This window comes from Meriones unguiculatus, chromosome 11 (genome assembly GCF_030254825.1).
Source record: "Meriones unguiculatus strain TT.TT164.6M chromosome 11, Bangor_MerUng_6.1, whole genome shotgun sequence".
NCBI classification, from domain to species: Eukaryota; Metazoa; Chordata; class Mammalia; order Rodentia; family Muridae; genus Meriones; species Meriones unguiculatus.
The window spans coordinates 11589439-11610779 of record NC_083359.1 but is presented as its reverse complement, the minus strand read 5'-3'; the positions used below and the strand labels follow the sequence as shown (position 1 = coordinate 11610779).

Genomic DNA, 21341 nt, shown 5'->3' with positions numbered 1-21341 from the left:
ATTTGAACACAAAGTAAATTTATAGAGCAGGTGCAGGGATCTGCCCTTTCCCTCCCGCAGTTAACTGTGAAGAACAGTCTTGTGTAAGGTTAGGTGTATGTGTCCTTGAGCTCATCTCTGTCTTCTTCAGACTTTCACATTCTTCAAGAAGAAATTGCACTGGAAACCTTCTCTGCTTCTTCCTCTTTACCCTCTCCTTCCTCCTCCTGCTCTTTTTCTAGAAGTATTTTTTCATTTAAAGTTTTATTTTGTGTGTGTATTTTGCCTGCTTGTGTATCTGTGCAACACATGTGGCCTGGTGCCGACGGAGGTCAGAAGAGAGCCCTGGATCCTCTCGAAGTGGAGTTACAGACAGTTGTGAGCTGCCACATGATCCTGGGTCCTCGGGAAGAGCAGCCAGAGAGTGCTCTTCATTGCCAGGCCAGCTCTCCAGCTCCATTGATTCTAATTTTTGTCTCTGTGTAAGCAGTTTGCCTGCACATATGTCTGTGCAACATGTATGTGTGTGGGTGCTCATAGAGGCCAGAGAGGATATTGCATCTCCTGGAACTGGAGTTACAGAAAGTCATAAGCTTCTGGGAATGTGGTTGCTGGGAATCAAACCCAAGACCTCTGGAAGAGCAATCAGGAACTATCTCTCTAGCCCTCTGCTCTTGAGATGAGGTTTCTTTCTTTCTTTCTTTCTTTCTTTTTTTTTTTTTTTTTTTTTTTTTTTTGGTGTTTCAAGACAGTGTTTCTCTGTGTAAAAACCCTGGCTGTCCTGGACTTGCTCTGTAGACCAGGATGGCCTCGAACTCATGAGGACCCGCCTGCCTCTGCCTCCCGAGTGCTGGGATTAGTACACCCTCATGCCCGGCCAGATAAACTTTCTTTGTGTTATCTGGCTGGTTCCAAACTCCTGGGCTCAAGAGATCTACTTGTGGCAAGCCACATTGACCCAAGACATTTTAGAGGCCCTGGTGAAAAGATAAAAAAAAAATAGTTTTATGTCCTGTCCATCAGTGGACTATGCAAGGCTGGACTAGAACTGGAGCCAGCGTCTTCTCAGAAGCTGCAAGACTGCACCTTCTGCGGACCCTTGGCTGTGATCAGTCCTTAGGCAGCTGCATCTGAGGTAACCTGCACTTGTTTTGCCAACATTACCTAATGTAGTTCTCTGCTGACTTCGACCATTTTCCCCACAAATGCCAGATAGGCTGTTGTACCTCTCAATACACTCGGTATAAGTCATCAGTTTATGTAAGACCTCTCGGCCCCAGCTATTGCTTTTGTCTTCTTTACTTCTGTCTTCTCTATTCCTCATCCCCATCCTCCCACTCAACACCTCACTGTGCAAGACTGTTATGCCTGCTAGTTTGGGTCACTTCTTGACTTACCTTCCCAAGCAACTATAGCTCTATGCCACCATGTCTGACATCTTTGGCTTCTGTTGGTGTGCAGGCTCCTCTGCGTGCCTGTGTGCGTGCATGTGTGTGTGTGTGTGTGTGTGTGTTTACTGGAGATTGACCCTAGGGCCTGAACATACTAGTGTGAGAAAAGGTTTGTTTTTCTATCAAAAGTAATTAGCCTAACAAGGGCTCATAGTCCCTGAACTTCTCCCTTCCCCCTTGTGCTGATCAGCCAATTATGTTAGAATTCGAAATTAAGCTCCCACCCATGGGATGAGATGCAATCACCATGTCAGGGATTAAAGACAGAGGCCAAGTGTGTCTGCTAGGCCGGTTTGGGTTCTGTCACACCCCTTTCACAGCATTGCCTTTGTTAAATTGCTTTTGCCTCCTTCATGTGCTTCTTAGTGAGACACCAGGCTTATTCTCTTCCCAACAATTTGGAGATTCTCTGGAATTTCAAATTCTTCTAGGCACAAGTTCAGAGCTCCTCCCTTGGAAAAGCCTTGCTCCAACCCCATAATGGTGAATGACAGTCTTTCAGATCAATAATGATAATGGAAGGGCTTAAGAAAATATAGCAAGCCAGGCATGGTGCATGCCTTACTCCCAGCACTCAGGAGGCAGAGTCAGGTGGATCTCTGTGAGTTCAAGGCCAGCCTGGTCAACAAAGCAAGTCCAGAACAGCCAGGGCTTGATACAGAGAGAAACCTGGTCTTGAAAACAAAAGAAAAAGAAAAAGGAAAAAGAAAATACGCTAGTGACAAAGTAATTATTGTGCAGAAAACCAAAATAGGAAATGTAAAGAACACTAAAGTACTTCTTCATTACTTGAGTCAACCTGGAGATTGAATAAGAGACAGCGAATGAAGTGCACTATGGACGTGAAGCAAATGCAGAGTCCTGATCCACAGCTCCATAGGGGTCTTTGGTGAATTCTGATCGCTAAGGAGCACCTAACACAGGACACTGCCCCATTGGGAAATCAGTTGGAAATGGATGAAGCATTTAAAACTAGAGTATTAAAAAAAGAAATCTATTCTAGAAGGTTGAGATTTTGATTTATTATTGGAGCAAGAGAAATCTCTGTCATGTAGGATTGAGATACAGGTTAACTCTTTAAGTCAGGACACAAAACAATGAGGTAAAGAGACCCCCAGAGAAAGATTCCCCAAGCCATTGGTCACCATCTCTGGCATGTCCAGAGTATCTCCTTACTCGCTCAGCATTCATGAATCTCTCTGATCTCAGTCCACGCCATGCTTCTCCAGACCCCTTTGCTCTGTTTATTGTGCCTTCCTAAGTTCTCTGGCATCATAGTTTCAGCATGGCTTCTTTAGATGAGCTCTGCTGGATGCTGTAAACATCAATTAGATGATATTTTACTGCACATTGCTATATTTCTATATCCGCAATTTGCACTTATTCCAAACCAAAGGCTATGGGAGATCATCATAGTTCAGCTTGTTAATTATTGACAAAGATTAGAATGATTTAGGCATGTGTGTGTGTGTGTGTGTGTGTGTGTGTGTGTGTGTTTAGAATGGGAAAAGATTGGTAAAACTTGAGCAGCTTTACAATAAAGCAAGTCACTAAGGTATGTAGAAGATGAGACTTTATGTATATAAAATTAAAACTTCTTAGGTCAAAGTTCAATACATTAATGAAACACATCTGGTTAAATGTATGTATAATCAAAGTTTATTTTTAAATGTTTGGTTTCTGCCTCAGCTTTCTATAAATATTACACAATAATTAAAAGTGCCAGACTGGTATAACTGACCTTCTGAGTGTTTAATAACCATATTTGGAAGCCTATAATGATGTGGTCAGAAGTATTAAAAAAGAAAAATATTCTCCCCTTGTTCTTCAAGGTCAACTATATGCCAGAGAACTATGTCCTGTAACTGTGGGGTCTCCTCTGTTCTCTTGTTCATGAAGGCCATGGAGAGCCTGCCCAGAGAATTCTAACCAGTGTTCAGTATCAACAAAGGGAAGATTTTCTACATGCTTCCAAGCACATGGATCAAACAAGATCAGTAATGCCCTAATTCTGTAATGGCAACTAGGATTAACTGTTAGTAAAAGGAGGTAAGGGTGATTGTGTGTGTGTGTGTGTGTGTGTGTGTATGTATATATGCTCAACAGATTACAGTAAAAAGCATCCAGAGAAAAAGAACCAATTTCTCTTTTGGCTAAAAGCAAAATGTGGGGCTGGAGAGATGGCTCAGAGTTTAAAAACACTGACTGTTCTTCCAAAGGCTCTCAGTTCAAATCCCAGCAACCACATGGTGGCTAGTAACCATCTATCATGAGATCTTCTGCCCTCTTCTGGCCTACAGGCACTTATGCAGACGGTAGACAGTATACTGTATAAATAATAAATAAATCTAAAAAAAAAAAAAAGCAAACTGTGTCGCTGGGTTTCTTGGTACCCTCTTTTCAAAGACCAGAACGCCAAGGTTTTGGGGACCTTGCTCTCTGATCTGATGCCTAAATGATCCTAGTATTAACTTTCCTGACAGGGGAACAGAATAACAATAAAGTTCTGTTAAAAGAAAACACTTCCTGGTCAAGAAAACAGACTCTCTGGGCAGGATAAGAAAATTCATATTACAGCAGGACAAGGTGAATGGGTTCCTTTTAAAACAATACTTCAGCCAATGCTTACCACGACAATAATTTACTGTCACTGGAGTTTAAATGGTCAACTATATGCTAGTTAAGCTTGAAAAAAGGCATAATGAAGAGGCAGGAATTATTTTGTTAAAAATCCTTGTCTATCAAAGGTAGTTAGCCTGACACAGGCCCATGTTTCCTGAGCGCGCCCCTCCTCCGCCCCCAACTAGCCAACTGTGTCAGATTGTGATGTCGAGTCCCCACAGATGGGGTGAGATGCAATCACCGCCTATGTTAGGGAGAAAAGCCAAAAGTCATTTGGCCCAATACGTTCATAGCCCGGTTTGGGTTCTAGCATACCCTTCTGCAAAAGGAAATCGCCTTGTTGAATTATTTTACTTTGTGTGTTCCTTTATGTAACGCCGGGATTATTCCTTTCCTAACACAAGGGGCATTGTCTTAGGGTTTCATTGCTGTGAAGAAACACCGTGACCACAACCTCTTATGAGGAAAACATTTAATTTGGGGCTGGTTTACAGTTTCAGAGGTTTAGTCCGATTATCTTCGTGGAGGGAAACACGGCAGCATTCAGGCAGAGAAGAAGCTGAGAGTTCTACATCTTGATCCACGGGCAGCAGAAGTACGGTGTGACTGGGTGTGGCTTGGAGATATGTGACCTCAAAGCCAGCCTCCACTGTGACATGCTTCCTCCAACAAGGCCACACCTCCTAATAGTGCCACTCCCTATGGGCCAAGCTTTCAAATACACAGGACTCTATGGGACCATTCGTAATCAAAACCAACACAGGCACTAACTGAGCTAAATTCTAGGCCTTTTTAAAGTTTAAAGTTTTTTGTTTTCTGTTTTTGTTGTTGGTGTTTGGTTGGTTGGTTTGAGATAGTGTCTCAATAAGCTGCTCAAGCTGGCTTTGAACTCTCCTTAGCCCAAACTGACATTGAACTTGTGATGACCCTTCCTCAGTCTCCCAGGCCACTAAGATTACAGACCTGTATCACCAAGAGCTGTGTTCTGCTAGCTCTTAACTTTACAACATTTGATAGACTATTGGCTATTTAAACACTCTTTCTATTTTAACAGTCTCACTGTTAAAAAGAACACTGGATCAAAGAACTATCTCCACTGTATCAAAGAACTGTCATTTATTTATCTAATTCTCTAGCTGCAGATGATTAGAGTGTCTCTAATTTAATGCTTTTAAGAACAATGAGAGAGGGACAGAGAGGTAGCTCAGTAGGACAAGCCAATTGCTACAAAGCCTGAGGATCTGAGTTCAAATCCCCAGAACCCACATGGTGGGTGATAAGAAAGAACCAACTCCCAAATGCTGTCTTAGGACTTCCATCTGTACATGTGTCTCCATGTATTTGGGCAAGCACATACATATTAAATAATAATGATGATGATAATAATAACAATGAGAGCCAGGCCAAAGAGCTGGCTCAGCAGGTAAAAGTGCTTGCCGTAAGCCTGCTTGGAACTCATGGTGGAAAAATAGAACTGACTCTCAAAAGCTATCCTCTGACCATCACGCATACACTGTTGCATGTGTTCGCCCACATAAACATCACATACACATAATAATAATAGCATTTAAATATAAAAAATTACAATGAGTGCGATGTGGGATGCCTCATGCCTGTAATCCAAGCAGTTGGGAGGATTGCTGCAAGTTTGAGGCCAGCCTGTGGTACAAAGTGAGATCATGTCTCAAAAACCAAAAAGGTAGTGCTGGGAATATAGTCGGTAGAGTGTCTGTCTTAGCGTGCACAAAGCCCTGGATTACACAGCCAGCACCATGGAAGTCTGGTGTGCTGCCACATGCCTGGAACCCCAATACTTTGGAGGGAGAGGTTGGAACATTGAGAGTTCAAAGTCATCCTTAATTGCATATAAAATTCAAGGCCTGATTGGGGCATATGAGACCCTGTCTCAGAAAAATTTAAAAGAAAGAAAGAGGGAGAAAAAAAGAAAGAGAAAGAAAGAAAGAAAGAAAGAAAGAAAGAAAGAAAGAAAGAAAGAAAGACTAGGCATGTACATACATTATTCCAGTACTTGAAAAGTGGAGGCAAAAGTATTGGGAGTTCACAGACAGCCTTAGCTATATCATGACTGTGAGAGCCTGCATCAACAAAGCAAAGCAAAGCAAAGCACAGCAAAACAAAACAAAACAAAAAACAAGGGCTGGAGAGATGACTCAGAGGTTAAAAACACTGGCTGCTCTTCCAGAGGTCCTGAGTTCAATTCCCAGCAACCACATGGTGGCTCACAACTATCTATAATGAGATCTGGTGCCCTCTTCTGGCATGCAGGCACACATGCAGACAGAACATTGTATACATAATAAATAAATACATCTTTAAAACAAACAACAACAAGAGGGCTAGGCAGATGTTGGGTAAAAATGCTTGCTGCAGTAACCTCATGAGCAACGTTCCATCCCTGGAACCTGTATAAGGGTGGAAGAAGGGGCTGAAGAGATGGCTCAGCAGTTACAAGTACTTCCTGCTCTTACAGAAGACCCAGGTTTCTAGCATTCATATATTTCCCAAACATCCGTAACTCCAGTTCTAGGGGATCTGACACTCTCTTCTGAACTTCATGGGCTCCTGCACACACGTGCCGCACTGAGACAGCCTCGGGCACACATATATACACCTAAATACAATTTTAAAGAAAACTGACCTCACAGACTTGTCCTATGCTGTCCACACATGTACATTTTATACACACGCCATACAACAGCAATAAACAAAAATGTAAAAGCCTCCCTCCTATGGTCTAGCTTTCATAGTACTAGATGGTTCTATGAAAGGAAGAGAAGTAATCAATAGTCCTACCCAGCTGTTATGCCTATAGACTGCAACAATGACCAACCACCACGGCAAGGTATCACTGTGGTGCTATTGCTAATTGCATCACTAATGGTGCAAAAACGGGGTTCATATCTTGGCAGTTACCAGCTCGACGTAAGGCCTGCTGAACAGGAGGGAAATCATACCTGGTACTAGAAACCAAGCCAAATAGCAGAGGCTAAGTTTCTACTACCTGCAACCTCCACTTTACTAAACTGGCGTAATTCCTAACTGCATTCTAAAACTAATCCTTATGCCCACAGGTAAGTATATCCCTCATTTCCCACATCAATGAAGCTCCTCTTCGCAGCAAATGGAGACTGTTACTGAAAACCACAACCAGCCGTAATGTTGGGATTAACTGATGAGGGAGCACCCAGCCCCAGTAGGTCCATGTGCAGCACAACTCCCACCCCAAGGCTCAGGGAAAATGTCGGAAGAACTAGAAAGATTACAAGAGCCCAAGGACCAGGAAGTCTGATGTGAGTTTGTATCTCCTAGAAATGATGGGCAAGTTACACCCACGATACCCCAATAATATGGCAATATGGCTGCTTAAACAACAAGACCTGGATGATGACAAAACCAATAGACGTGATAACACAGAAAAGGACAATCTCCATGGGGACCCCACTCCTACACAAAGAGCTCTAGACAACTAATGACTGCTGAGAGATGAGTTAGTCTTTCCCAGGAATGAGCCCTTCAATCGCTTATCCAATACAAAGTGGTCAGCCTCGAAATTGCAATCAACACTAAGTGGACTCAGAGGGTTGTATATATATATATATATATATATATATATATAGTCTGTGCGTTTGTGTGTGTGTGTGTGTGTAACAATGACAAGCAAAGAGAACGAGGCCATCAGTTTGAGAGGAAGTAATTAGGGGCATGGGAGGTGTTGGAGGAAGGAAACATGTAAGAGGTTGGAGGGAAGAAAGAGAAGGGGAAGTGATATAATTATATTTTAATAAAATAAATAATAAGTAAATAACCAACTTTAAAAACGAAGAAAAGTTATAAGAGAAGCAAGGAGTGAGAAGATAAACATCCTAAGAGAGATCTTTTCCTCTCCCCGTGCAATCTCTTTTACAGCCTATCTTTCTGAAAGTGGCCACTGCTAAGTCAAAGGGGCCCATATATAAGAGCTTAACAGAACGCCTAGCCTACTCTCTGGTTAGACTTTCTGTATCTAACATGTGGCTCTCTCTGTTGCATGTCTAGAAATTGTTGTCATCTGCTTTCTGCTCTAGAAAGCTCCCCTCTCCTGCCAGCCCCTGTTTCAGATGAAAGGGACCTCTGAAATCCTTCAGTTCCAACTATAGAGCAGCAATCTGAGCTTTGAGCAAGGGTGGCGGTCACTCCCCTCTCATGAGAGTGGGCAGGAGCTCCCGAGCCTGGGGGTCACCTTCCGTGTGGTGCTTGACCTCTCTGTGCCTTAGCCACTTCAGCTGCGGACTGGGAGGAAAAGAGGATAGCTCCTGAGAGAGAGAGGACCTAACTTACCCCATTGTGGTTACCATAGCCAAACTCCCACTGGAGCACCGGGACTGGGCTATCTTATCTATGAATGCCTCCACACTCACTGGTGGAGTGGAGTGGTTGCAAGAAACTATTTGGCCTAAAAAGCTCAAAATATTTGACAATTGGCTCTTGAAAAACAAACAACACACAAGAAAGGTGCCGCTGTGGCCAAGGACAAGTCAGAAGTGTAATAATAAATGCTAATGTTGACACTCCATTTGCTTCGGGGCTGATTCTAAACTCCTCCGCACCTATTACGTTGTTTAGTTCTCACAATCTTTTTGGTCCTGTGTTTTGTTTTATTTGTTTTGTTGACAGCGTCTCACATAGCCCACGCAGGCTTTGAATTCTGTATGTCAGAGGATAATATTCCCAGTGTCGTGTTGAGACACACAAAAGCAGCCAGAGTAACTCGCTGAGAGAACTTGCCTTTTGCACGCTGGTGTACAATGACCTAAACCAGGTGAGCAACCGCACTGGGGCAGGAAGTTCACTCAGTTCTTATCTTGAAGCAGGTGGTGACTGTGTCTAATCCTGCTGGAAGGAGCTTGAGTTCAAAATTTAATGTGATTCATAATTGGTGTGAAGGGGAGGGAGTGATGGAGTCAAATCTCAAGAATGTCTGGCATGCAGAGCTTGGGCAAACAGGCGTGCACACAGAGGTTCACAGGATGGGGAGGTTTGTAGGCTCCTGGCCCTCGATGAGTTAGCCATTTCTGAGAAAAGCTGATCTTCACACACATATATATGGAAGAATAACCTTCAGCTCACTCTCCTGCATACTTCCCTCGTGCTGAGATCACAGGCGTAGGCCTCCAAGAATGACTGGTCCTCACAGTCTGAAGAAGTAGCCATTGTTTAGGATAGCTTCCTCTTGGGATTCGCACCACAGGCCAGCCCTCCCACCTGGAGACTAGACAGGCCTGGGCCACAGCAGACTGACCTTGCACTTCTGAGTGCCGCTCTCATCTCTGATGGATACCTGTCTTTGTCTTCCTCCCTTCCGGAGCACTTTAAGGGGTCCTGAGATCTGCAGCACAAAAGGGGAAGGAGCAAGCAGAGTCTGGAGAAAGGAGAGGCTCCAGCCTCCACAGGACTCGGCTCCATCTTGCCTGAAAGAATCCTTCCCATCTGTTATGGAGTCGTGTCCTCCTCCAGTGTCAACCTTCCATTTTGGAGGGAAACTTCTTAAGGATGTAAAGGGAAAGTGAAACAACAGGATATTTTAGGACAGGGTATTTATAAGGTGGTAAAATGACAAGATGTTCCACAGGGAACAAAAGGCTCCTTCTCTTCTCTCACAGAAGCTCCATTAAGACAGGAAACGCATGGTTCAAAATAGCTTCTGGAAGTTCCTGAAACTGACCAGATTCACTAGGCCCCTCCCACCCCAAAAGTATATGCAAGTGACTCACACACCTCTCGCACAAGGCAAACTGTGAAGAAGACTGAGACAAGACATGCAACCTGGAAGAAGCAGGGACCAGTCAGACTGCCTGGAAGAAAGAAAGAGCAGCCAAAGAGCAGCACGCTGCCTGGAAGATACTCAGACCGACTGAGCCACCAGGAAGACACACTTTCCGAGCTGCCTGAAGGCTGTGCAGTATGTTCCGGCTTCTGTGAGCTATCACCCATGCTGGAGCGGTCTTTGGTGATGCAACTGTTTTTGAGTCATTTCTGGTCCTGTACATAACCCCTCACCCCTATTCTTGTAACTTCAATAAAATTTATGGGTTCACCAAGTTGAACTTTAGTGTTACCTGTATTTTGAGCTGTTGTGGGCTCCCTATCTGGGTTGAGTAGATGCTTATACACATTTTCCCAAGAAAATTCTATCAGACGACACGCTCAGTTCCAAGACCCAGAGAACCTATCAGTTGAATCTGGCAACTCACAAACGAAGGAGCTAAGGAGGGACAGTGAAACAATGGTGCAGACACTGCTCAATACAGGTCAAGATGGCTTCATGAGTCCATAGCCAGTGGAGGCATCCTGCTCTCCTTGACCTCAAAGCCATTTCCTTCTTCACCTCTTTAATCCAGTGATGGGAATCCTTTGTGACAATTTAATCCCCAGAGGGAGTTTTGCTCACACTAATTAATTAAGTACATCTGGGAATGGGGCTCTAGACTAGGGACTATTAAAATTGCCCTGGCCTTCAAAACCCAAGGCTCTGTCCACTGTTCCCAGAGATACTGAGACATAAAGAATATTGCATACCCTTACTTACTTAAAAAGTCAGAATCTGGGAAAAATTTGCTCCAAAAAATGTGAGGATCTGAGTTCAGTCCCAGAACCCACATAAATCTTGGTGTGGTCCCATATGGTTAAAATCTCAATGTGCCTAAAATGAGTTGGGAGGTAGAGCCAGAAGAATCCCAGGATGATGGCGGTGTGCACACAGCTGTAAACAATGAAGAGACCCTGATTCAAATAACTTGAAAGGCAAGGGCTAACACCCCAGGTTGACCTTTGACTTTCACACTACATGCTTGGGCATATGTGTATGATATGCATTACACACACATAAATAATGTCAGAATCCTCTGAGCAGTTATTAGCAGAGAAAAGAAGAGAGCTCAGCCCTCACATGTGACTAGCCATGTGAGAACATCTACAATTGCCAACCACAAGAGCTTGGGTAATTTTCAGGACAGCCATACAACGGGCAACAGGGAAGCAATGTGAAAAATGACTGACGTCGTGATGGTGGTTAATCTTCATTTTCAACTTGATTGGATTAATAAAGGCCCTAGAGCATCAATTGACAGCACCCTTGAGTGTGTCTTGTGAGAGTATTTCCAGTGAAGATCAACTGTGAGAAGTGAGTCCTGCGTGTGGGGAGTGGAGGAAATCCTGAGTGATTCTTTTTGTTGGTTCAGTAATGGCCGTGAGTTGTTAACTCAAGAACGGCCGTGTCAAGGACCGCTACGCTTCCGACCCATGGAAATGTCAAAACCTTCCCAGGGCAAGGCTCGGAGGAATGGCAAAGCCCTCCCTTGGACCAGGTACAAATGCTAAGGAATGACTGACCTTTAGCCAAAACCAATGTATGGAGAAAGTATGACTACAGCTTCCTCCTCTTGGAGGTTTCAGGCTGAGACTGCTCCTCTAGAGAGACCTCTTACTGAGATTAACTAAGCCTGGTTCCTCCTTCAGCTGTCTCCAGTCTCTATGTAATATTAAGCCGCCTCCTCCATTCAGGTGTATAAACTAAACTGAGTCTCCGGGATGCTGTGGTGTGTCTCCATCTGAGCCCCGATATCTGTACGTGTGTCTATGTGTCTGTCCTTTCTTCATTCTCTCAGTGTTCATCCATTGCCCCAGTCTGGGCAACCCAAAGCCCCGTAGGCTGCACAGGAGTGTTCGTCTAAGGGTGAGCAGCAGCATCCTATGAGCTGGGTCCTGAACTGAATAAGGGAAGAGGAAGCTGACGTTTCCAAATCTTTGCTTCGTGTCTATGGAGAAGTGAACTGTGTGGCTTCACACACCTGCTTCCAAGGTCACCAGTGCCTCACCTACCACGACAGATTGCGGCCTCAAACTGAACTAAAAGAAGGAAAGAAACAAAAAACCCTTTCTTTCTCAAGCTGCCTCTTGTCCGACATCTGATCATAGTATACTCAGTGTCAGTGTGGACATATGATTTTCACAGATATGATGTTAAGTGAGTAAAGGCAGGAGCACTGAGCAGACTCTCTCTTACGTCAGGTCAAAGGTCAGACAAGATGATGGAGAACAAAATAGTGGTTACCTCTGTGTGAACATGTGTGAGTTTATATAAATTCTGGCACTTCCCTGGAGGCTTTCAAGGGTAATAGAACCACAGAGCAAGACTCAACTGCCTTTGGGTCCCACCTGAGAGGACTTTCCTTGCTTGCTTGCTTGTTAGGGGTATATATTATACATTACAGTGAAAGCAATATAGTGAATCATCTCTTTGGTTTGGTTTGGTTTTGAGACAGGGTCTCAGCCTGGAACTCGCTGTGTAGAGCAAGCTGGCCTTGAGCTCACAGAAATCAGCCTGTCTTTGCCTCTCCAGTGCTGGGATTGAAAGTGTGCACTGCTACACCTGGCCTGAATCACCTCGTTTTGAGAGAGGGTTTTGTATCCTGGACAGGCTGGTACTCTATGATATGAAGTCCAGGCTGGGCTCAAACGTATAGTGACGCTGTTTGTCTCCCAAGTGTACCACAATACTTATCTAAATACCATGAGTGCTCTGTAAGTGCTCTGCCACTGAGTTACATCCTCAATAAATCAATCTTAAAAGTACACGGCCTACTGAATGTATTCTAGGCCTCTGGAAAGGGAACACAAAGTCTCAAATCTGGCTGGGTGGGTTTTATAATCTGATAGGGGAAATAGCTTAGCATGATGGAATAGTATGTTTCCGTCTATTCGGTTGTGGCCAGGAGTTGGCTGGGTACCCACTCTCTGCTAGGCCCTGAACTAGGTGGGGAAGGCAGTAGTAACCCTGCCCCAGCTCTGCCCTAGGGGTGCTGAGGCTAGTGGAATTTTAAACCTCGTCAGTGTTGTCCAGTTTCATTCCTTGCGTCTCTGACTGACACTCTTCTAGTTCTGGCCCCATCATCTGCACTATCTGGTCTTTCATAATCATTTCCCGATGGACCCCGTTTCTAAACTTCTGCTTGCCATTCATTTCCCCCACCAAAGGTCCCTATGTGAGTGCCCAGTCAAAAGAATCCACAGTTGCGCTGGGACATGGCTCAGATGTAGAGTACTTCCGGAGCATGTTTAAGGCTCTGGGTACCACCGTTTCATACTCTCCACTGTCCAGGCTGTGGTGCCAGCCTGAAAACTTGGACTCTCACTTACAAAGCACTTATCACCGTAGGCAAGGTCCTAGTGTGCCCTGAGCCCAATGGGCCTCTTCTTTCAAGTAGTCATGAGATAAAAGTGCCCACCAGTAGCAGCATACCTGCTTTCTCAGGGAGGCTAAGCTTGCCCCACTCACTCATCTTCATAATGCCTCCTCCTTCGGGGCTGTTTGAATCTCCGCAACACCCTAATGACAGCCAGGCTTCTGTTTGTTTATACAGACTGGCATGAAGGTCTTGAGCCCATCACCCTGCTGCGGTGGTCTGGAATGTCTTTCCTTCTCCTTCTCCAGGGTGAGTTGTCTTAGGTTTTGGACTGGCCAAGATACTGCCTTTTCCAGGAGCCCCCGCTCTGTGAGGCTATCTATGGAGTCAGGGGTTCCCTAGCCAGGACCCCACAATTTCCCAGTGGAAGGTTTCTCTTTGCCTCTTGTTTCCATGAGCCTCAATTTGCTTGAGAGCGGGCTCTTGTCAGGCTACCAGCCTCAGGATCCCTGAATCACTCTTCGTCATACCCACAGCTGTGACTCCTGTGGTATGCGGCAGGCCTGGACAGAGCATGCTCAGCATTTTCTTAATAGGGTAGCCTTGATTGGCCCCAAGATACTGGTGGAACTTTAAAAGACATTTTTGGGGGAAAATTTTTAATTACATTTTACATTTATTGTGTGTGTATGTGGGTGCAGCACACCATGCCACCTCACATGGAGGCCAGAGGGCAACTTGAAAGAGTTTGTTTTCCCCTTCCACCATGTGGCTTCCGGGCACTGATCTCAGTACATCAGGCTCCGCACCAAAAGCCTCGACACACTGCAATCTCTCTGGCCTAAGTCTTTTTTTTTTTTTTTTTTTTTTAACAAGTTATACACGCACATAAAACAAAACCCAAAAGGAACAAAAAAGGTTTTATAATGAAAATTAAAAGTAGGTCACCTCCCAATAACCCAGTTCTTCTCCCCAGAGGCCACCATTGGTATCACTTTCTGAGTATTCTGTGCAGACAAGAGCTGTCAGTGTCCTTTTACTCATTCCCCTTCTTTATTTTGGAAAATTTTAGACCAACAAGAAGGTTGCAAGAACAGTGCACTAAATACCCTTTACCAAATTTCACCGATTAATGATTGGCCATGTTATGTGAAATATTTTGCAAGCATCGCTATCACTTAAAGCTTGCAACAGCATACATCCATGTCAGTTTTGTACATGTGGTCAACGAGGCGCCAGTCATAGTAAAGGACTTGCCCACAGCGGGATCAGAGCTGGGTTTTCCCCTCAGGCTGCAGGAAGGCTTTGATCTGGGCTCCTTTATTCCTGATTCCTTGCGCAGGAAAGCATTTCTTTCTCAAAATGGAAATACACTTCCCTGGGGTAGTCACCAGATGATCAGTGGAAAAGTACACAACTCTGAAGGCATTTCGCTCCTAAAGCCTCTCATGACCTGAGCCCAGCTGCTCTCAGTGCTACCTCCTGCTCCAACATCACTGCCACCGTGAAGAATGAGTTAGCTCAGCCTCTGTTAAGAACTCAGGCTGACTTCTAACTGACAGCCAGCTGAGGCCGAATCTCCGGTCCCCTCTCCTCCTTAGAAATGTCCCACTATGTTCCAGACTGGCATCAAACTCTCCATCCTAGATCTACCTCCAGAGTCCCGGGACCATAAACTCCTTTCTTGTTCCTCCTCCTCCACCTTCACCCGCACACCTTGGGAACATTTCCGCCTGCCCTCTACTTAGATCCATCTGAGTGCTGTTGGAAACACTGTCTCCTCAGGAGCGGGGGGGGGGGGGGGGGGGGAGGGATTGTCCGCCTCCACCCCCTTCCGCTCCGCCCATTCCTGATCATCTGTCCTTTCCTTTCCCAGTGGCCTTTTGCCTGGGAGTCTGGGCAAGAGTGGCCTGGAGTATATAGTTCGGGCCCCTTCCTGGCTGAGTGACCTTACACAAGCTATTTCCAGTGTCTGAGCCTTTGTTTCGTCACGAAGGAGCGCCCAACTCCGTGTCTAGCAGAATTGGGCTCCCATAATTGAACTGACAGTCCCTTAAGGCTGCTGACATCTTCTAGTCACCTCGCTCGGAAGCACTATGTCTTATTGCTTAACTGTCCCGCGCGCCTCAGTTTCCTTACGTCCAAACAGGAATGATCCCGGAAAGGTTGTGAAACTTTCATGATCTAAACCACGGGAGCGCTTGAAACAGTTCCTAGCCCTTCAAGTGCTAATCTGGGTCGATCGTAGGGCTGGCACACAGTAGGGGCGCAGGCTGGGCGCGGCACAAGGCCGCAGAGAAAAGGCTACCAGGGAGACAGGGGCCCGCCGGGAGACCGCGGAGATCCGCGGCGCCCTTCCGGGAGCAGCCCAGCCCAGCCCAGCGCCGCGGCAGCTGTCAGGCCGCGGGCGGCGGCGCCAGTCCACCAAACCTGAAAGTTCCATCCCAGCGCCTCCACCTTCCCAGCCTGGACAAGTTACCTTGCGCCCGCGGCTCCCGGTCCCGCCCCCGTCACCCATTGGTCGACGGATTTCTTTGTTAGCAGGAGCGTGAGGGTGCCATTGGTCTGCGGGGCTGCCCGTCGCGGCGCCCCGCCCCTCCCCTCCCCGCCCCGCCCCGAGTGCGCGCGGCGCCGGGCTCGTTTCGTTCGCGGTGGCGGCGAGCGCCCGGTGAGCGCGACGGCTGGACTTGCCGGCCGGCGCCTTGGGGGCGGCCGCGGTGGAGGCAGCGGCCGGAGGCCGCGTCCGTCCATGGGCCCGCAGCGGCCGGGCGGCGGGGCGGGGCGCGAGGCGACGCGCGCGCTCTGAGGCCGCGGCGAGCAGGCGGGGCGCGGCGTGAGCGGGGAGGCCTTTCCGGGCCTGCGGCGGCCAGCGCAAAATGCGGCGGCGGCCGCGCTGAGTCCCGACCTCCGGGAGCGCGCTGGGCCGAGACGACCCGCGCTGCGGCCGCCTAGCCGACATGTCGGCGGCCAAAGAAAACCCATGCAGGAAATTTCAGGCCAACATCTTCAACAAGAGCAAGTGTCAGAACTGCTTCAAGCCCCGCGAGTCGCATCTGCTCAACGACGAGGACCTGACGCAGGTGAGCTGCTGCGGGGTGCAGAGCTGCCAGTCCTGGCGGCGAGTCGGGCCGGGGAGCGCGGAGCCTGCGAAGGCCGAGAGAAAATAAAAATGGAGCAGGAAAAAAAATGCGTGAGAGTTGGGGGATGGGGTTGGAATGGGGGCGGGAAGAGTATCGATAGAGCCGGGACAAAGGGAAAATCCTCAAGAATGCCGAAAAATAACATCCTTTCCCGTTCCCATAGCTCTGCCGTGTGATTCATGCTTGTTGGGTGACTCAAAAAAATGTCTGGTTTCCCTGGATAGGGACGGAGTGGGGCTTGCTTGCCGCTTGTCAGGACTCTTCCCCTCTCCAACCCCCCACCCAGACTCTTGTCTTGGGGCTGGACTCAGACTTGGACACCAGACTGTCCCAGGAATTGGCTTGTCTGCGTGGGCCACCGGCTTCCATCTTGTGGAACAGAGCCTGCCCTCCTAGTCACTGTCACCATCAAGGCCTGGGGAGAGGTGGGGTGTCTCCAAGTGGGGATGGGGTGGGTCTTGCTTTTGAACTGAAGGTAGGGATGGCTTTTGATGAGGGGTAAGGGCTTTCCTTCCCGTTTCTGCTCTCTGGCTCAAGAGTCCAAGAAGACCTGTGCATTCGGGGGAAAGTTGGTTCCTTCCTCTTTCTGTCCGTATCTGTTGGTCCGCATTTTGGACCAGGTTAGTAGCTCTTCCTAATCCTTGTCAAAGTCACAGACATAACATAGTAAACAGTCCTAAGCCTCCAACTCCTCCCTTCCCCCGGTACTGTAGGAGATTGGGAATTTGTATTGGTACAGATTTGGGCTACTGGCCCTTGGGGACTGGTTGCTCTCAGGCTTCTGGTGTTGGAGATTCCTGGTCTTGTTTACACCCTTTTGGGAAGGACATGTGCATCCTGATCACCTTTCCCCCCATTCCTCTCTGGTTGCCCCTCAGCACCTGCTTGCCTCCTGCTTGCTGACTGCCACTGGAGTTCCCCATGCATTTCAGCCCAGTGCCACCTCGCTGTAGCCACTCCTTTTGGAAAGAGCTGTTTAGACTGAAAATGTGGCTTTGAAGTGCCCTGGTTTGGCTGTTTTTAAAGCCTTTATGGGCAAGCAAGGTTTGACTTGTTTTATTGGGCAGACGGGAGTTGGGTGGTAGGGCGGGGGTTATGGCATCTTTCTCCAGAGGTCAGATTTCCAATAGCCTTGAAGTAATCAGGAAGCGTAACCAGACTCTCTAGGTCTCAGTCATTGATTTGTGAGGACACCAAGGGCCTGAGAGACCTGTCTACTTGGGAGGGGCAGGACTCTTGAAGAGAGGGAAATGTGATTTCCTCTTCTCTTTTGGACTCTGTTCTGGGAAGCAGTTTATGGGATCTATGAGGTGACTGCTTGTGACTTTCCAAGGTCTGACCTTGAATGAGTTCTTTTACCTTTGTTTTAATTTCCGTATCTGTAAACTGGTAATGGTAGTACTGGCTTACTTCTCCCACAGTGCTATTATGAAAAGCAAGAAATATATTGTATTGAGCTTTTCATCCACCACCCGTAGGACAGTCAGCTTTGGTTTCTGGACTTGGCAAAGGCTTGTTTGAGAGGGGTTTGTAAGTTTCCAGGTTATTTGAAGCAGCTGCCTAAACTGTTAATTAGGTGCTTATGCTTTCTTTGTAAGGGCTGTTTATCTGATTCTTAGATGAATGAGTGGAATTTCAGTGTTTGAGTCTAAACTGTTAAAAAAAAGTCTGTTGATTATTAATTAAACTCATGAGGTGAGGCAGATTGTAAGTATTGGACTTTTTGTTGCTTTTGAAGTGGAATTGTAGGGTTTGAAACAGGCCTGAGACCTCCAGGGCACAACTGGAATAGTAGTTCCTAAAATAATGAGTGGAGTTATTTGTGCGGTAGAGATCAGCCCAGGCTTCTGCCTCCTGGGATCTTCCAGGAAGAAACTGCTCTTGAAAGGAGAGCAGGGGGACTGGAGGCTGCTGCCAACAGCATTTGTCGCTGCTCTCTGTATCCGGTTCTCCCAGAGCCTTTTGCTCTCCTTATGGCTCCATTAGAAAACCTCAGCCAATTGGTTCCTGTCAGCCTCCCCCAATCCCCTGCTTCCTGCTGCCCCTCCCGCCCAGAGCTTATTTTAGACTGTCCAAGCTGGTGGATACATCAGCCATCATCAAAGCCACCCCCTCTGTAATAGTTGAGGATGTGAGTGCAGGGAGGCGGGGGCAGCTTATGCTCTCAAGGATGTCATCTTCCCAGGAGCACACATTCCTTTGAGCCTTCTGATTTGAACTTTATTTCCTCAGCTGTTGGTTTTGTTTATTTGTTTTCCCATAGCGGGGTAGGGAACCTCTTTCAGGCCTGCCTATGTTGTGGCATCAGACCTGGGGAAGTACTTGGAGGTCAGTTAAGCTAGCCACTTCCTTTCCCTGCACAAAAGCCTGAAACTCAGGGAAGGGAAAGCCTTGCAGGAGCGTAGCATAGATTCCTAAGTGCCTTCTTTGTCGCCTTCTCTTAAGGATCTACAGCAACCACCCCATGAGCACATCAGAATAGTTGAGTTTCAGAAGGTGCTTCAACAGTGCTGTCTGGAGCCAAGGAGCCCTGCTTTCCGTCCCCTGGAATTCAGACTGACTTGTGACCAGTTAAATCCGAGTTCTTGTGTTGTTTGTCACTCAGATGATGCTTGCTTCCCTGTTCCCAGGGTGACATTTTTCTTCAGTCCTCTTGTGCATTTCTCTGCATATATATGGACTGAAGTATCACTTAACCTTTATTTAATTTTATTTTATGGGTGTGAGGGTGTCAGACACTTGGAACTGGAGTTACAGACAGTTGTGAGCTGCCATGTGGGTTGTGGGAATTGAACCCTGGTCGTTTGGAAGAGCAAGCAGTGCTCTTAACCACTGAGCCATCTCTCCAGCCCCACTTCAACTTTTAAAATTTGAGCATCTGTTTATTTTGTGGTGTGGGCATCTACTTGTCATAGTGAGTCAGCTCTCTCCTTCCATCCTGGTTCTGGGCATCAAACTCAAGTCACTGGTTTGGCAACAAGTGCCTTTTCCTGCTGAGCCATCTATCTCACCTGCCCTCATTCAACCTTTTAAAGCCTGAGCTTTGTGTTTGTATTTGCTCCACAATATACTTTTTTCTGCTTGACAATGTTTAGAGCTCCTTTTCATGCTGTTATATCTAAAAACTTCAAAATTGTTTTCCATATGAACCCATTTGGAATGTACTGTAATTTAACCAGTTCCCTCAGTGATGGACAGTTAAGGCCACTGGTGAGTTTTGCTGTTTTAAATAGTGAATATAGGGCCAGCAACAACTCAGCAAGTTAAATGCTTGTTGTGCAAGCTAAGCCTGGTGCTATGAGGTCTTTCTCCTGAACCCACATAAACGTAGAAGGAGAAAGGAAGTCTACAAAATTGTTCTCTGACTTTCACCTGGGTGTTATGGAATGTATATGCTTCCACACACTTCATAACTCATTGATTTTAAAACTTAAGTAAATTCTGTCCTCTTAAGGATTTGTTTTTATTAAATTTATTATGTGTAGGTGTGTGTGTGTTCATGTTCATGTCTATGTATACATATGTGGGAGTGGAAGCCAAAGGTGTGAATTCCCTGGATCTGGAGTTGCAAATAGTTGTCAGCTGCCTGCTGTGGGTTCTGGGACTTGAACTCTGGTCCTCTAGAAGAGCAGCAACTGCACTTAGACACTGAAATGTCTCTCCAGCCCCGTTGTGTCTGTCTCAGCTTTATAGTGCTTATGATTGGGTGTGTGCGTGCAGGAATGCAAATATTTTTCTGGGGCAGATACCTAAAAATAGAATGGTTAGGCCAACATCAAGTTCACTAAATTTCCAAAACAATATCATAACTTTTTCAGAAATGGACATTACCAACTGATTTAATTTTTTAATGAGTTTCCTGTTGCTATTTAAGTTAAACCCCCTTTTGAAGATTTGTTTTATTATTATTATTATTATTAATCACATATATGTATGTGTGCCTGTGTGTAGATATATGCATGTGAATGCAGGTTTGACAGAATCTTACGTAGCCCAAGGTGTCCTTGAACTTGGTTTAGAGCTGTGGCATATCTTGAATTGCTGACCTCCTGTCTCTACCTCCACAGTGCTGGAATTAAATATAGGTATGAGCCATCATGCGGGCTTTCTCTATAATATGTATTGAGTTGTTTTTATTTTTTTGTGGATTGCTTGCATAGGATTGTTTGCTTGTCTTTACAATAGGTCCCTTTCCTCTGATGATTTGTAGTTTTTTTGTGTATGGTTTTGGTCAGGGTTTACGGACTTTGTATAGATGGCTTAATAGTAAATATTTTAGCCTTTGTGGGTCATATAGACTCTGAAAATTATATAACCATTATCATGGTACGTAATGAACTATGGATAATACACGAGCCCAATGGATGTGGTTATGTTTTGGTGAAACTTTATTAGCAAAAACAGGCAGCTGACTGGATTAACCTGAGAGCTATATAGTTTGTACCCACACCTCCCCATATATGGCAGGTACTTTTTCCAAGTGTCCTTTGTCTCTGTGCGTGACTTTTTTATACAGTTGTTTAAAAATGGATGCAGTTAGGACTGGGGCTGCAGAACATGGTAGAATACATGCTTAGCACACTTAGGGTCCCTGGGTTTAATCCCCAGAACCAGTATAGCAAAGTACAATGAATGCAGTTAAAGCTGGTTTCCTTTATCTTTTGTATTTTTATTAATTTATTAAAATTACACTTATTTAGTATGTATGCATATATGTACCACAGCATGTGTTGGGAGATCATAGGAGCCCTCTCCTTCCACTGTGCAGGTCCTGGAGATCCAGTTTAGATTACCAGACTCATTGGCAAGCTTTTAACCACTGAACATCTCTTTGGCCCTAATTCAGTTTTAGTATCATGAGTAAGAAGACCTTCTCTCCAATAATCTCTAATACTGGTTTGTTTACCGTTGTTTTTATGCCTAGCTCTTCAAATCTATCAGACTTGTTTTTAGGAAAATCACAGAAC

General features: G+C 45.9%; 1 protein-coding gene across 6 annotated transcripts in view; it reads left to right on the top strand.

Moving 5' to 3' along the window:
* Positions 1-15863: 15863 nt before the first annotated feature.
* Mprip (myosin phosphatase Rho interacting protein) overlaps positions 15864-21341 on the top strand; it is a 120278-nt gene continuing 114800 nt past the window's right edge. For 3 of the 6 annotated variants that reach the window (XM_021639510.2, XM_021639508.2, XM_021639509.2), the window contains exon 1: positions 15864-16314. In XM_021639510.2, the coding sequence (XP_021495185.1) occupies positions 16192-16314 (123 nt within the window). In that variant the 5' untranslated portion in view covers positions 15864-16191. The remainder of the gene's footprint in view (positions 16315-21341) is intronic. The other 3 variants (XM_021639515.2, XM_021639516.2, XM_021639511.2) reach the window with 2 other exon arrangements.